The sequence below is a fragment of the Mytilus californianus genome, unplaced genomic scaffold (assembly GCF_021869535.1).
Source record: "Mytilus californianus isolate M0D057914Y unplaced genomic scaffold, xbMytCali1.0.p SCAF_1, whole genome shotgun sequence".
NCBI classification, from domain to species: domain Eukaryota; kingdom Metazoa; phylum Mollusca; class Bivalvia; order Mytilida; family Mytilidae; genus Mytilus; species Mytilus californianus.
Genome location: NW_026262581.1, coordinates 87,241,699 through 87,259,815, shown reverse-complemented (window position 1 = coordinate 87,259,815; position 18,117 = coordinate 87,241,699). Strand labels below are relative to the sequence as shown.

Sequence of the window (18,117 nt, the reverse complement as noted above, 5' to 3'; positions counted from 1 at the left end):
TTAATTGATAGGGGTGCCGATGGGTTCTGTTACCCCAACCTTTTCATATAATTTAGATTTTAAAAATGTATACCTTTTCATGTCTTACGTAGGTAAAAATTTAACCTTTTACCATATATTGGTTAGGCCGTTTCGTGTGGTGTGTTGAAAAAGTGGAATACCAAATATCACCTTTGCTCGGAGCTCAGATTCCTTATGTAACAGACTTTCGGCTGTGAAAAATTACAGGGCTTTTCATATAACAAGTAATGGGAACTTTATTGACCTCATCATAACTTCTGATAGTTTTCCCAACCTATCATCACATATTTTCAAGCTGTAAAGTGTGACCTATAATATTCCAGCGGCACGTCCTATCACGAAATATAAGTTCCTTCCTAATACATGTTCCAAGTTCCAATAAAGGTTACAGAATATTTGTTCCAACAGGAATAGATATTATGGCATAGCTTATAACAAAGTTCCAGTGGAAATTCTGTTAGGCGGAACAAATATACGTTGACACAATCACCTTCTATATATGAAGTAGCCCCCCCCCCCCCAGGATATACCCCATCAAAACCTTCATACAAGAAAAACGAGCACCTGTTTAAGTTTCCCGCCATTTATACTTTCCGATTTCAAACACCAAAATAATACTTGTTCATTTACATAAATAACAGTATTGCTTGTTAAATGGTTTATATCATCATAACATTTCATTTCGTGCCATATTTGAATAAAATAAATTAAAATTTTGATCTGTTGCTCTTGGAAACACACATTGCTTACATACGGGAACTTTAATAATGGACGCCAACACGAAAACAAATCTCATTTGAAAGATCCAGATCAACTCATAGCCACAATTTTTGGTCCAAAGACGCTAAAATTTATCAGGACATTTCATTAATAGTATATTCTTGTAAGCATAAGTAAAAACAATGAAATACATCTAAATATACCAAGTATACCTGTAACTAGACAGAAAACGTAAATATTTGTTGACATGAACTTTCCTCGTAGTCGTACACATGTTTGTACAAAAAAGGGACTTCTTGTGGCACTTGTTTCTATCCTAAAAATCCATGGGAAGTCGACTATGGTCATAATGGATAGTCGACCTTTCCATGGATAAAATAGAAACAAGTGCCTGTGCTTCTTGTCGCCCATTAACGTATTTACACTTTTGGTATTTAGCTATATTTTGCCTCCGAATGACCTTAGATCTACTCCGAATCACCTTTTGACGTCAGGCAACAATCACTTTTTAATTGTGACGTCAAATGTTTTGAATTATGATGTTAAAGTTTACGGGAACCTGTGTGATTTTACGTAATGGCGGATAAATTTGCATACAAGTGTAAATACGTCTATTGTATTCAGACATTTGAATAACACTTCAGTGACAGCGCCTCTTTTCACAAAAAATCTTACTCTTAAGATTTTTTGTGAAAAGAGCCGCAGCATCGTACTTGGGACAGGACACATTTTTTTTAGCCCTCCCCCTTTTTTTTCCAAAATCTGTTATTTTCTTGTTTTCTATTCATTTCAACTATTTTCGCGTTTGTCTGTTTACTCTGAAACATATATACAGGCGGAAACCCAGTTGAAATTAAACAAAAGAAATGGAACTTTTTGTTGTATATTTGAATTGTTTACATCGGTTTCTATGGGCTTTAAAAGTTTAATAAAGGTGCATAATTTAGGATTTTATGCATCTTATATATGTGTTTTTACTTGAATTATAGTATAGAGCTTCAAGATATTTGTAAACTTTTAAATTATAGACAAATTTTCATAAATCAATCAATGTGGCAGGTTCAAATCCTAGTGGATCTTTTTTGTGCTTAAGCATAAATTCCGCCGAAAAAAATTCCACAGAAAGATAATAGATTGATCTTTCTAAAGCATTAATTTGCATCTCTGCCCCCGGCGATAGCTTTTTGGGAAAAAATCCGCAAAATGGGCAATAATAGCATCGAAAAGAGAAAGTCGAGTGCACCTTTTTATGTTCCGGCGTGTTTGAGTTGACTATTCTGTCTTGAAAACGGATAAAGCAAAAATATTTGACACATCACCTCGCTTCAGATTCTATTATTTTTATATATTTAGGCTACAGGTTGATTTAATAACATTAAAAAAATCACAGTACTAAATAATGAAATATATGGGTCAAGTGAAATACCTTTCTAATTAGTCATAACAACAGAGTAGGTGTGTTCGAATAACAAATTTTTACTAAAAGTACTTGACGACAGACTTTTCAACTGGATCTTAAAAATGCATAACTTCAAAAAAACTTCATTTTTTGTGTATGTTATCTAGGGTTATTAGTCTTCAACCTCTGAAAAGTTTTAGTCTGCCCCTCCACAAAATATTTAATTAGAATTTTTTAAATGTTTTTGAACTTTCAAAAATTCCACCTGACAACCGATCAGACAATAGTTTTAAGTTGACTAAATGCAAAAAAGTACATTAAATGATGCTCAGTAGCTAGTAGATACATTTTTCCTTTAAAATACAACTGGCATATAAGGATCGTAATAGTGCTATGTGCATAAATTTATTGGTTTTCAAGAGCTAAATCGGCAGCGCGTCATCCCTACAATGGCTTCCATTTTTACGATTGTATAAATTGACTGGCGTAAGGGGGAGATAATTTTGACGAAGTAGAATCCTGACTGAAATATACTATAAATAACTTGTATTTGCTATTTACATATATTTTGAAATATATAACAAAATAAAATAAATTTAAAAGAATATGAATTGTTATTTGTCATTTATTAGATAAAATTATATTGCAATCACAACAAATTTGACGGACTTGGGCTTCAGTAATTTATGGAGTCATATTTGTAGTCTGCAACTGTATGTAACCTATTGGAATAACATCAATTTACAGTTATAGTGTATTTCTTCACAATCAATTACAGTGTTTTATCAACTGGATGATTTAAATATATCTGTTTTTTTTATTTGAAGATTAATCATTTCAACCCTGACCCTAACTAAAACAACCTTTCTGTCAGCAGTTTTGACGTTCGCATTAATCTTTCAGAAAAACGTGAAAAGTTGGTCATGGTTTCCGCTGGCAGTCGTCATTTTCGCATTTTGCGGAAAAATTAAAATTGTGGCGAAAGAAATATAATGATTCGACTTCGTCCATCTTGTGTCCTTTTTTCTGGTTTCTTGGACTTTTCCCCTGATCAGTAACCTTGAACTAGTTACGATTTTGATAGAAAATCAATAATCAGCTGATTGCATTTTATAGCTATCGGCAACAATGGACTAATTAATAAAGGAATGGATTAAATGGCATCATATGTCACTTGAAGGATTTATTTACAATTTTGATAGAAATAATTGTTTTGAAGTGGATACTTTGCAGTCGTTTTAGCGATGCACGTGTTTGATGCATATTTTTACATCTAAACTTTTCTTTTAACCATGGTCCGGAAAAGAAAACTGTTGTTATGAAGAAATATATTCAATAGATATACAAATTCTGATATTACAAAATATGTAAGTTTTGTTGCCAATTTTAGGGCATAGAACAGAAGAAAAATGCCTGAGCCGGAGACTAAAGATTCATCAGACAAAGAGAAAGAGAATGCCAAGCAGGATGAGAAAGATAAGGTAATAGTTCGTTTCTATGGTTACCTATTGTGCAATAGTCATTACAGTAAATCTGTTAATATCATATGATTGCCAATGAGACAACTCTCCTATGGAGACCAAATGACATAGAAGTTTACAACTATAGGTCACTGTACAGCCTTCAACAATGAGCAAAACCCATACCACATATTCAGCTATAAAAGGCCACGATATGACAAATGTTAAACAATTCAAATGTGAAAATTACCGGCCTGATATGTACAAAACAATGAACGAAAAACAAATATAATATAAAGCAACAAACAGCAACCACTGAATGACAAACAGCCTCCTGACTATGGACGGGCACATACAGAATTGAGGGGGGGGGGGGGGGGGGGAGGTTAAACCAGTTTGTTGGCACCAAACCCTCCCCCTAACCTGGGACAGTGGTGTAACAGTACAACATAAACTATAAAAGTCAGTTGAAAAGGACTTAACTCATCAGATCAATCCAAAGCAGGAAAACATAGGTCTAAAAAGACCGGATGTGGCAGAGTATTTATACATCCCAACAACAAAAAAGACACTAAGTACAGATCTGAGAGGTTTTTTTTTATTTTGTTTCTCTGAAAAAAAAGCTGATTTCGACATTTTAAAATATAAAGATAAATTGATTTCTATTAAAAGGACACAGCTGCAGGCAAAAAGTCTCCAAAAGGCAGTGCTAAGAGTAAACCAGACAGTGCTAAAGGTAAACCTGACAGTGCCAAGGGGAAACCTGGTAGCGCTAAAGGGAAACCTGATAGTGCAAAGGGCAAGTCTACTCCAGCTAAAAGTCCTACTCCTGGCAAAGCACCTGCAAAGGCTGGAGGAAAAGGTAAACATTTATATAGGAAATTGGAAAACGTGTTCACAGTTAGATAAAGACAAAAAACTTGAAAATAAAAACTTCCTGTTCATACAATTGAATAAGAACTGAGTATATAGTTTTGAATGGAATTTTAAATAAACTTATGTGGGACAAACAATTTGACCACGTGGTGTCATAAAATGCTTAAAGATTAATGAAGTAATTATTGAAAAACGTTAAACTCCTGTTTCAACTGTAAATATATATAACTGCTATAATATGCTTCACTTTTTATAGGATCAAATTCAAGGGTAAACATTAAAACAAACTTAACAAAAAAAATCTTTATTGTTTAAATAACTGAGTATCTGATGATAAATGCTTGACAGCAATGCTGTTAAACAAGCAATGAATTATAAAATGTTTTAGTGAAACCTACTTTATCACAATTTGACATGGCTTTTTTTTAGGAGGTGACAAAAAGAAAAAAGAAGAACCAAAGATTGAAACACCAACAGATGCTGAGGCTACCGAGGAGGAAGGTATACACACATTTTTTTTAGATTAGTTTTTTTCTGTAGGATATGTTGGATATACAACATGGAACAGTATTTGATTTTAGTTAAATAGTTATAACTGGACTCATTATTTGAACACAGATTAATTATTTGGTTGTATGATTTTGCTGTTTAGGAATGTAAGTAATCTGATAGTAGTACAGGAGAATATGCTGAAAACTGGAAAAATAATGCTCTATACAAGATAGAATAATGCCCTTTACAAGATGAATTAATGCTCTATACAAGATAAAATTATGATCTATACAAGATAAAATAATACTCTATACAAGATATGAATAATGTCCTTTACAAGATGAATTAATGATCTATACAAGATAAAATAATACTCTATACAAGATATGAATAATGCCCTTTACAAGATGAATTAATGATATATACAAGATAAAATAATGCTCTTTACAAGATATGAATAATGTCCTTTACAAGATGAATTAATGATCTATACAAGATAAAATAATACTCTATACAAGATATGAATAATGTCCTTTTCAAGATGAATTAATGATCTATACAAGATAAAATAATACTCTATACAAGATATGAATAATGTCCTTTACAAGATGAATTAATGATCTATACAAGATAAAATAATACTCTATACAAGATATGAATAATGCCCTTTACAAGATGAATTAATGATCTATACAAGATAAAATAATACTCTATACAAGATATGAATAATGCCCTTTACAAGATGAATTAATGATCTATGCAAGATGAAATAATGCTCTTTACAAGATATGAATAATGCCCTTTACAAGATGAATAAATGATCTATACAAGATAAAATAATACTCTATACAAGATATGAATAATGCCCTTTACAAGATGGATTAATGATCTATACAAGATAAAATAATACTCTATACAAGATATGAATAATGCCCTTTACAAGATGAATTAATGATCTATACAAGATAAAATAATACTCTATACAAGATATGAATAATGTCCTTTACAAGATGAATTAATGATCTATACAAGATAAAATAATACTCTATACAAGATATGAATAATGTCCTTTACAAGATGAATTAATGATCTATACAAGATAAAATAATACTCTATACAAGATATGAATAATGCCCTTTACAAGATGAATTAATGATATATACAAGATAAAATAATGCTCTTTACAAGATATGAATAATGTCCTTTACAAGATGAATTAATGATCTATACAAGATAAAATAATACTCTATACAAGATATGAATAATGTCCTTTTCAAGATGAATTAATGATCTATACAAGATAAAATAATACTCTATACAAGATATGAATAATGTCCTTTACAAGATGAATTAATGATCTATACAAGATAAAATAATACTCTATACAAGATATGAATAATGCCCTTTACAAGATGAATTAATGATCTATACAAGATAAAATAATACTCTATACAAGATATGAATAATGCCCTTTACAAGATGAATTAATGATCTATGCAAGATGAAATAATGCTCTTTACAAGATATGAATAATGCCCTTTACAAGATGAATAAATGATCTATACAAGATAAAATAATACTCTATACAAGATATGAATAATGTCCTTTACAAGATGGATTAATGATCTATACAAGATAAAATAATACTCTATACAAGATATGAATAATGCCCTTTACAAGATGAATTAATGATCTATACAAGATAAAATAATACTCTATACAAGATATGAATAATGTCCTTTACAAGATGAATTAATGATCTATACAAGATAAAATAATACTCTATACAAGATATGAATAATGTCCTTTACAAGATGAATTAATGATCTATACAAGATAAAATAATACTCTATACAAGATATGAATAATGTCCTTTACAAGATGAATTAATGATCTATACAAGATAAAATAATACTCTATACAAGATATGAATAATGTCCTTTTCAAGATGAATTAATGATCTATACAAGATAAAATAATACTCTATACAAGACATGAATAATGCCCTTTACAAGATAAAATAATGATCTATGCAAGATGAAATAATGCTCTTTACAAGATATGAATAATGCTCTTTACAAGATGAATTAATGATCTATACAAGATAAAATAATGTCCTTTACAAGATAAAATAATGATCTATGCAAGATGAAATAATGCTCTTTACAAGATATGAATAATGCTCTATATATGAATAATGCCCTTTACAAGATGAATTAATGATCTATACAAGATAAAATAATACTCTATACAAGACATGAATAATGCCCTTTACAAGATAAAATAATGATCTATGCAAGATGAAATAATGCTCTTTACAAGATATGAATAATGCTCTTTACAAGATGAATTAATGATCTATACAAGATAAAATAATGTCCTTTACAAGATAAAATAATGATCTATGCAAGATGAAATAATGCTCTTTACAAGATATGAATAATGCTCTATACAAGATAAAATAATGCTCTATACAAGATAAATTAATGCTGTATACAAGATAAAATAATGCTGTATACAAGATAAAATAATGCTGTATACAAGATTAAATAACACCCTATACAAGATAATACTTAGTAAGAAGTTAGAACTAGTAATATAGGATAATTTTTATATAGGTATGATGTATTTCTCATAATTACACATAGTTGAGTAATACTGTAGATTCATTAATATTTGAGGGGTACCAATTTTCGTTGGTTAAGTGGGTAGAGGGAAACCACAGATTGATTTAAATGTTAAACGAAATAATAATTGACTATAGGCTTGTAAACAAATTTTTGCAACACTATAAAAATCAAATATCCATGAAAATACCATTTTCCCTTAATCCACGCAAGTTGGTACCCACAAAAATTAATGGTTCCACAGTATATGCTTAGTTTTTAAAGTAAGTTGTTTATTCTTTTATAAAAGTTAGTAATACTTACATTTATTCATCTATTGATAAAGGTCTTCCTGAGGGAGTTGTACCATTGTTTTTGTCATCAAAAACACAGGAGATCTTCCATTGCAGAATGGACGAAGATGTCACAATAGAAAATCCCATCAAAATTATTACGAAAGATGAAATAATGGAAGATTTGAGGATGAGGGCTGGTGTCTGTGATTTTGCTCCACTCAAACAGGATATTATTGTATGTTTAAATACCTTGTTTAGAATAATGTTTTCTAAAGTTTTGTTGTATGAATATATCTGTGATCAAAATATCTCTCCTTACCTATAAAGTTGAGGACATACATTATAAATGTCAGTGAACTAGGTGCATATCAGAGGCTTTAAGGAAAGAATTGTGTGCATCTGAAAGTAACAGCCTTGGCTTTAACAAAGAGCACACCATTCTTTGAAAAGCCTCTCAAAATAAGTGAAAATAATTCAAAAGAACAAACAACAGTCTAATCTATGAAGGACAAGCACTGAATAAGTAAAAAATGACAGACATTGGAATACAGGTTCTTGATTAGTGATTGGCACAGATAGAATGTGAACTGCTGGTATAATTATTGCAACTTTTTCATTTTATTTTCAAGTTTCCTTTGTTCCATGCTTTAATTTTTCTGTTTTAATATGTGTCATAATGGATAAAGATTTTCCAGCTAAAGGAAAATCAGATTTTACAGAGGTAGTTATCTGGATGCATTGAAACTTCCAGTATTGCTTGTATTTGAATACTAGTATACAAAAAATATTGAAAAAGTTGTTAGACAATTGCTTCAGACCTATTGCAACCTTAGTATTGTTAACATTTCAGAATTACCCAACAGATGAAATTCTGGTGGTATATGATTCAGAGTTTAAATATGGTCAGAATTTCTATGTTGCCTTAACAGAAGAAGCTAAAGAGAAGATATTGAGTGTAAGTCAGGAATACTTTTGTAGATACAAAAAGAATGAATTTAAAATGATTTTAGAATTAAAGACATTTTTATGAATTTCACTTATATGTCATAGTGTGATTAAATGTCATTATCTACATTTCAATACACATTGTTTTGTAAATATATAAGATAATAATGAATGAGGAGTGGATTTTTAAAAATAATTTTCATTCCTGACACTTACATATTGACATGCTAGTTTCATAATGGAAAGCTACAAACATATTAATTTCAAAAGTTTTTATGTCTGCAAGGTTAATATGCCTCAGGTAATATACATTTAATCTCACAGTTTCAGTGTATGCAGCTAGTAAAAACGTGTCTAAAATTTTCATTTTCATCACTACCCTGGTTTAAATTTGTGAAGAACAAATTATTCTTTTCACTGTGCATGTTATTTGATATCCAGTTTTATTTTACATGTTTATCTTGTACAGAAAAGCTGGAAAGATATATGTATTCCACTTTCAGTTTTTTGTTGTTGTTCTACATATTCCTTTATTTCCCTTGTATTATATTTTACCTAAAATATTTGTTTATTCAGGACGTTTCCATGGTTATTCTTCAATTAGCCCTTTCACTTCACATGAATTGTCATTACACCAACAGTTTTTCTTATAGATTCTAGCGGAAATTCTAAAAAAAAATGTTTCTTTCATTTATTAAATCTTTTAATTGCATTAACATTTGTTATGTTAAAGTTTAAAGTTAAAGGAACACAAAGTATAAGAAGGAGAAGGTCTGTTAATTTTTGCAAGAGATTTAGATGAGCAAATTTTATTTGTGAAAGGAATATACTATTAATGTACGATTGACCATGTGATATATAAAAAAAAAAGTTTTTTTATGCACATGTTAAATGTGAATACCAGATTTCTTTATATACATTTTGTTATTGTAGGCTGGTGTAGAGGATGCTGAGGCTGAAGGAGGAGAAGCAGAGGAAGAGATTATATACACCTATACACCTCCAGAATCTAAAGAATGGGTCTCACTTGGTAGTGAGAAGGAGATTAAAGAGGAAAATGTTGTGGAAAATAGACGAAGGGTATGTTACAGGGTAGTGAGAATGGCATTGAAAAAGAAAATGTGCAACAAAGCATTAGTTAGGTACAAGTGTTCCAAAAGTGTCTTTTATATCTGAACATGTCTATTTTTTATAGAAAGAAAATCTATAATTTCCATTATCAGGATAGTTTTAAAGGCTTGGTTGTCGTTTACCTAACGCAATCGTATTTCCCAGCTAGGTCTAAACATATATGTCATTATTTTTTTGCCCTTTTAAAGTGTTGAGTTGAATGTAATGATTTGAAAATATTCATACACACTGTATTTTTTGGTCACAACCGTGCTTATGTACCTCTGATTGAATTTTGATTAATTATGTATCATATTGATTCACAAGTTTGAAATAAAGGTTAAGTATTACAATTTTTCTTCATCTGGTAAGTTAAAGTAAGGAAAGATAATCATTAGACTCTGTTTTATTCATTGTAGATTAAGGTCTCTGTTAGAAGAATCAGAAAAGAGTTTGGAGGACCTGCTAATTTCTCTGACAGAAATGTTGCAGACACCAAAGATGGTTATATAGAATGTAAAGGATATGATGATAGAACGTTTGATCTTAAGAAATTAGAACTTGACAAGAGCACACAGGTATATTTTGTTGTTGTTCATTTTATCTATCATTAAATAATTACATTAAATGTATGTTTCACGAGAATCTGTTAGTTTGATTGGCTAACATCAATCGTGTGTCATTCAAAAATTAACCTTCATATCAAAATGAAATGTTACATTCGTGATGATACGTGCTTCTACAAAAATAGTGCACAGGTAAATAAAAGAAAAACTTGATAAAACTGTTTTTCATGGTCTTATTAGCTTAAAAATGTAATGATAAGAAATGAATGCTGCTTTTTGTAATTTTATTGGTGTGTAAAAGTGTTGATTGTGCACACATTTTTAGAATGAAGCGCTTCTGCGCTTCATACAAAATGTGAACACTTTTACAGCCCAATAAAATTACAAAAAGAAGCATTCATTTCTTAAATAAATTTATCAGCCGTCAGCTTATCTATTGAATTCATCTGACTAACTAAATTTTGGTTTCTTTTTTTTTTAATCACATTTATTATCTTGCTATGTTAATTATACTTACAAAAATTTTATTATAAGAATAAATTTACGTACCCTTTGATGGCTTTAAAATTGATTGAATGTAAGCAGTATTTATGAAAGGTAATGCATGAACTGAAACATATAAATGGAACAGCATTATTCTATTTTCTAGGCCATTCCAACATTGCAAGAAGAAGGCACACAGACTGATTGGAAATATCCAAGGAATGCTAATACACAATATTATCCCAGAGAGTTTTCAAATCAAGAAAAAGAAGCCATCCTTAGTTCCAAAAATTTACCAAACTTTATAAGTGATGTGACCCCACGATTTAAAGCTGCATTACAACAGAATGAGATTATGGATGTATTCTTTATTGATTGGTTACATCTAGGTGATGGTGACCAAAGCTTTGGTAGTAAAGCAGACAATCATCTCAAAGTGAGTTACTTTACAAGTTTAATTATGAGTACAACTTTCTAAAGGTATAAATGTTGAAATTTAAATGTGTAGTATACATCTATCGCTGTAAAATTGTTGTACATGAATAGTGTAATGTCTAGTACCCAGATGCATTTTCAGAATGAAGTTCACATGTAAAATTGAAATGAATGTTGCAGGAGTACCAGTCATTTACAGATCTACAGTTTAGTAAAGAGAAGAGAATTACATGCATACAGTGGCATCCTACAATAAAAGGTAAGAGGGGAGGAATTTAAAATATTTTCAGGAAAAAAAAAGAAAAGAATGAGCTTGAATCTTGGTTTATGGGTAAAACAATTCTAGGATTTAAAAAGAAATTAAATGTGAAATAAGATTTGAAGTTGAAGATCATAATCTCTGGGAAGAATGGGTATGAATATCCAAAGTTTTTGTTGTTGTTGCTCAATTAGCATTAGCAAGAAATATACTCAAGAAATATGCTTTATTTATCTCATTTATTTATATGTCATGATGAGAAATTATAGAATTTTGAACTGATAAGAAAAGAAAAAAGAAAACAGGTGCATTTATCCGAACATAAGGCAATCTGCCATAAAGGAAGCATATTGTTGAGTTCAAGAACTTTTTCTGTCATGCAGGACTGGTTTTTGTCGAGCCTGCGACTTTTGTTGCAGAAAGCTCGACATAGGGATAGTGATCCGGCGACAGCTAGTTAGCTAACTTTTTAAAAGCTTTATATTTTAGAAGCTAGAAGACCTGGATGCTTCATACTCTGTATATAGATGCCTTATGTTATGAAGTTTCCGTCTGTCATATGTCCATTGTCCTTGACCTCATTTTCATGGTTCAGTGACTACTTTAAAAAAAAGTCAACATTTTTTGTAATGTTAATTTCTTTCTTATGAGTAATAGGATAACTATATTTTGTATGTGCGTACCTTGCAAGGTCCTCATGCCCGTCAGACAATTTTCATTTGACCTCGACCTCATTTCATGGATCAGTGAACAAGGTTAAGTTTTCATGGTCAAGTCCATATATCAGATACTATAAGCAGTAGGTCTACTATATTTGGTATATGGAATGATTGTAAGGTGTACATGTCCAACTGGTAGGTGTCATCTGACCTTGACCTCATTTTCATGGTTCAGTGGTCAAAGTTAAGTTTTTGAATTTTGGTCTTTTTTTCTAATACTATATGCAATAGGTCAACTATATTTGGTGTATGGAAATATTTTATGATGTACATGTCAGTCTCACAGGTTTTATTTGACCTTGACCTCATTTTCACAGTTCATTTCTCAGAGTTTAAGTTTTTGTGTTTTGGTCTTTTTTTCTTCAACTATAAGCAATAGATCAACTATATTTGTTGCATGGAAGGATTGTAAGGTGTATATGTCTGTCTGGCAGGTATCATCTGACCTTGACCTTATTTTCATGGTTCATTGGTCAATGTTAAGTTTTCTTGGTTAAGACTGTTTCTTAGATACTATAAGCAATAGGTCAACTATATTTAATGCATACATTGATTGTAAGGTGTACATGTCTGTCTGGCATGGTTCATCTGACCTTGACCTCATTTTCATGGTTCATTGGTCAATGTTAAGTTTTCTTGGTTAAGACTGTTTCTTAAAAACTATAAGCAATAGGTCAACTATGTTTGGTTAATTGAATGATTGTAAGGTGTACATGTATTTTTCGTTTGGTTTATCTGACCTTGACCTCATTTTCTTGGATCATATTAAGTTTATGTGTTACTTGTAGTAAAGCTTTATATTTAGGACTATCAACATAAAATCAATGGTTAGTGAAGAAGGCGAGACATTTCAGCGTGTGCACTCTTGTTATATTAGTTACTTTCTGATATTATTGAAGCAATATCAAAATCAAAATTGTGTGTTTCGGGAATATAACTATTTGAATGACAATTGATATAAATGTTAGGAAGTACATGTATACAAAGTTGTCTTGTGCTTCCAAACTGAAATGTAATATTTAATTGCATCTTTTTGTATCATGGAAAATTACAAATTGAACTTCAGGATGAGCATTTATAAGGGCACAGGCTTACAAAATGATGGTATGTTTTATATATGTTAAAAATATGATACTTGGTTTCAGGTGTGGTTGCTGTGTCCGTGGCAGAAAAAATGACATTTGATGACCGAATTGATTCAGCTGCAAAGGTGATCATGACACCATCTTTGATACTTATATGGAGTTTTACTGATCCTATACATCCACAGGTATGGTTACATTACTTTGCAAGTCGTGAAAAAATGAAATATCATGCATTTTGCTGTTATAGTCCATGTCTGCAACTTATTCTAAGCTAGTGTTTAGTAGACTGTAAATTTAAAATTTGTTAATTGCATTTAAGATTGTACATACTGGAATTTGACAATCAACACAAACAATTTTTATTGATTGGATTTATATATACATGTTGTAAAGGAATAATCAAAGCAAAAATTAAAACACCATACTTTTTTAAATTAAAGTCATCGCATTAATTACTGAATAGGCCCTATCAAGGTTATTGCAGCCATAATTAGATAGGGGGCAGATTTTCATGGTGGAGGTGAAAATGCTGTGAAAAACAAGGGAAAACATTGAATCAGAAAAATTGCTAGGAAACATGTATAGATTTTTACGTACTTACTATTTCTCCCTCGATCCAAAAAGTCTGCCCCTATTTGATATGGCTGCAATAACCATGAAGTGGCCTATTTAAAGGAAATACATTGTTAATCTTTTTTGGAACTAGAAGGCAGAATGCACCTGTTTCTCAACCAAAAAAATTACCATTTAAAAGTAAATCAATACTGTTGTTCTGATGTACTATAATTTCATTATATTTTGGAAGTGAATGGATTAATTGTCATTTATTTTTTTTTACAGTTACTTTTAGAAGCACCTGATGATATTTACAGTTTCCAGTTTAATCCATCAGATCCTAACATTATAGCTGGTGGATGTTACAATGGACAAGTTGTATTATGGGATATATCTGCACATGCTGATAGACTTAAACAACAAAGAGGAGGAAATCGTAATAAAAAAACAAATGTTTTGGTAAGAGTTGCCCACACTGTCTACTACCCTTTGAATAAGTAGTGCTTGACCTAAATGAAATATGGGTGCATAAAGTATTACCGTTGACCGTCTGTCCTTCGGTGTGTCTTCCCATCTGTCCTTCTATCCACCCCAAAAGTATTTTTACATATAAGCAAGCTTGAGCGGGGGCATTCGTTTCCTCAGACACATTCTTCTTTTATTTCCTAAAGTTTGCTGTAATAAATGTAATATGTTTAAAAAAAAAATTGTTTTCAATAAAAGTCGCTCAAAATAATTGTAAGACCATTCTGATGAAATAATTTACATTATTTATTGAACAAGTCAGCATAGCAGTAAAATATAAAAACAGTCAGGGGAAAAGGAAAACAATTGCTTAACTACAGGTTTCTTGATTGAGATAAGCATAGAAATGGAATCATGTAATTAACATAAGTATGAAGACCTTACCTAAGTATTAAAACTGCTTATAACTTATTCACATTGAATCTTTTCAGCCTGGTTTTGAAGATCCCAATGCATTAAAAACACCAATAGTCAGATACTGTGCTGTTTCTAGTATAGAAAATAGCCACAAAGCTACGATAACAGATTTATTATGGGTACCAGATCATATGGAGGTAAGCAGGGATTAATGCAGGAAACACAAGTTTTTATTACTGAGTATTTTGTGATCAAGCTTTAGTCATTTAAAAGGTGAATCATCAAAATACATATTTTCAACATGTACTCATAAAGAGTATCAATAATTTCAATATTTTTTTCCATTTTAAAACCAGGTTTTCATGAAACATTCATAATTTATTGGGTCAAAAGAGAAAAAAAAGGTTTATTTTAATAATAAAGAACAAATGAGTACTACTTCTTTATAACAATAAAGTAAATAAAGCAGTAATTATATGTTTTATAACAAGTGAGAATTGGATATCCCATGATATCAACTTATTTAATTGCAATATGATGAAAATTGAGTCTATTAAATTGGATCATCGATATATATTTCCTCAAATAGAATTTTCTTATTCTTTGCCAAAATGTAGATTTTACAATGCTTTTTTCGAAAATATAATAAAAATTAAGGGTACCCATGCTATTTTTAAAGCTACAAGTCGTGCAAAATAGCCCAATTTTACATAGATTATTCATGAAAAAACACTTTTTTGTGAATAAAAAGAAATCTATGAGATAAAATTTTGAAATATGAGAAGATAGGTTTAATGATATACTTAAAGAAATTAAAAGGAAAAATTGGGTCATTAAATCATTAAACTGTTTTTCTTGCTACAAGTAAAAAATGTAAATTTCTTTAACATTCCCTTATTAAATTTTTAATATTAGAGTGTTCTCCCCTTAAATGGTTAAGTTAAAAAATTGATTCAAACAAAAACAAATATTTGTTAAAACAGTTTAAATAATGCAATAAATTACTTATTTTTCTTTATTCAAATAAACAGTCTCGCACATTAATTGCTAATCTGTCTAGAACTAGACCAATCGTGTACTGCTATTTTACAATCCAAGATGGCGGTATACAGTTTATCTACCTTCAGTTTATTATTATTATCAAAATTGAGCAAGGAGTGCAATATCAACCAATTTTCAATTCTCATGAGTTTAATTTATTTCTCTTATGGTAAAAATTCTTTTTGTGTGGCACATTTTGTTGATAGCTAAGACACAGACATGTAGGAAACTTCAGTGTGGAGAAATTTAAATTAATTTCAATTATGACTACTTTTTGCTATTGCTTGAGTGCACATGGTATCTTTATTTCGTTATCCTTGATTTATAAAGCATACATCATGAAAACTTGAAGTAAACAAACCCTTACCATAGAGAAAAAGTAGTCTGTTTTGAGCTTTTCTAGTCATCATTGACCTAATGAACAACCTTTGGAATACAATACAATACAATACAATATGCTTTATTTAAAAACACTCTGTCACATTGACATGTGAAACAAGAGGTAAATACATACAAAATACAATGTAGCCATATGGCATTGCAGGATAGGCCAACTAAATTAACACAATTGTGGTATCACTTGATCATATCACAATATGTTAAGTGTGATACAATAAATATATCTTCATATGATAAATAGAAAACTAGCTTGACAACAAAGAGAGAAACAAATATAATCTGAAAATAGGTAGAATTTATAATGAAAAGTAAAGTTGAAGATATAGGTGTTATAAAACATTGTGTGCTAGATATTTTAAGATTTGTAGATGCATGTAGAATTAATTGTCATGTATTTATTCAGGTTAACAGAATGGGTGTTCCACAAGAAAACAAATCATTACAGAATTGTCAATTAATGACATGTGCAACAGATTAGTAAGTAGATATTCAGTTTGTTGGTTTAATCAACCTCAAGGATCAGCATATCTGTAATGTAAATAAAATAAACGAGACAACTGTAGAGAAGATGAAATAATACAAGGTAACAAATATGTTCCCTCTTAACTTGGCTGCATTGTTTTCTATATATATTACACAGTATTTAAAAAAAAAAGACAAACCTACTCAAAATTTTAGGACTTTGCAGATGACTTAATGAGCATCCATTGTTTTCTCTACAGTCATTTGTACATGTCACCTATATGTTTGAGCTAACAAACAGTAAGTTGTATATATCAATTATTTTGATGTATTGTACATTTTTATTTCCTTAACATGTGGAGTATTGAATAAAAACGTTATCATAAAAGGGTTCTATCCAAATTAAATAATCATGATGCCAAATATTAGCAGCATATGAGTATGTTAGTTTGAAGTAATATCAAGGAAGAATTTATAAGTGTTGGTGTAACAAGGTGAAAATGAATGAGTTTACAACTGTACATCTTTTATCTGCAGGAAATTTATTTTATTTTTTAGTTGTGTTCTGTTTTGGGATACTCGACCACCAAAAGGTCCAAGTCAGCTTTTAACAAAGAAAACAGACGACAAAGGCCCAAAGAATCCAATGGGAGTGCCTAATACATTTAAACACTTAGATTTGTCATGGAAACCATTTTTAAGGGTAAGTTTTTGTCATTTTGAGAGAAAAATTTCAGTAGCAATCAGTTTTTAATTATTGAGATAATTCTTATATGTTATTTATACAATTCAACATAGACAGCTTTAGGTCTGACATCAATACTGAATACTGAATCTACAATAGAACATAAAGAGACATTCACAACTGTTGGAAAGATTCAGGATTTTGGAACAAAATTTATTTTGCAGTTAAAACATGGAATAACAACCTGTTTGATCTGACGATTAATTTCTGATAAAGCATTTAAATTGAAATATTTTCCATATCAAAATCTGGAACAATATATGTTTGTCATGAAATATAAGTTCATAAAGTTTCAATACCAGTATAATTAGATGAATTAGTACTCAGGTAAATAAAGAACACACATGTTTTTTTCAAGAAATAATATATACAACCTGAATTTTAGGTTCATCTACACAAGTCTGAACCAGGAGGTGATCATAGTCCTACTAAGTTTTCTATATCAGAAAAACAAGGAGACAGAGGATCACGTACGTATATTTTACTGTGACTTGACTATAGGTGTTGCTATTTACCTTTACCTATTGTTCAACCAGATTGTAAAATTGACAATACAATTGG

At 30.3% G+C, this 18,117-nt stretch overlaps 1 protein-coding gene across 1 annotated transcript in view; it reads left to right on the top strand.

The window, feature by feature from the left end:
- The first annotated feature begins 774 nt into the window (after positions 1-774).
- LOC127708941 (dynein axonemal intermediate chain 3-like) overlaps positions 775-18,117 on the top strand; it is a 36,084-nt gene continuing 18,741 nt past the window's right edge. The window contains exons 1-16 of the mRNA XM_052214151.1: positions 775-904; positions 3,531-3,621; positions 4,273-4,462; positions 4,906-4,977; positions 7,921-8,105; positions 8,721-8,825; positions 9,749-9,895; positions 10,345-10,503; positions 11,141-11,410; positions 11,590-11,668; positions 13,533-13,657; positions 14,313-14,486; positions 14,984-15,106; positions 16,753-16,826; positions 17,370-17,514; positions 17,942-18,026. Of these exons, the coding sequence (XP_052070111.1) occupies positions 3,550-3,621; positions 4,273-4,462; positions 4,906-4,977; positions 7,921-8,105; positions 8,721-8,825; positions 9,749-9,895; positions 10,345-10,503; positions 11,141-11,410; positions 11,590-11,668; positions 13,533-13,657; positions 14,313-14,486; positions 14,984-15,106; positions 16,753-16,826; positions 17,370-17,514; positions 17,942-18,026 (2,005 nt within the window). The 5' untranslated portion in view covers positions 775-904; positions 3,531-3,549. The remainder of the gene's footprint in view (positions 905-3,530; positions 3,622-4,272; positions 4,463-4,905; positions 4,978-7,920; positions 8,106-8,720; positions 8,826-9,748; positions 9,896-10,344; positions 10,504-11,140; positions 11,411-11,589; positions 11,669-13,532; positions 13,658-14,312; positions 14,487-14,983; positions 15,107-16,752; positions 16,827-17,369; positions 17,515-17,941; positions 18,027-18,117) is intronic.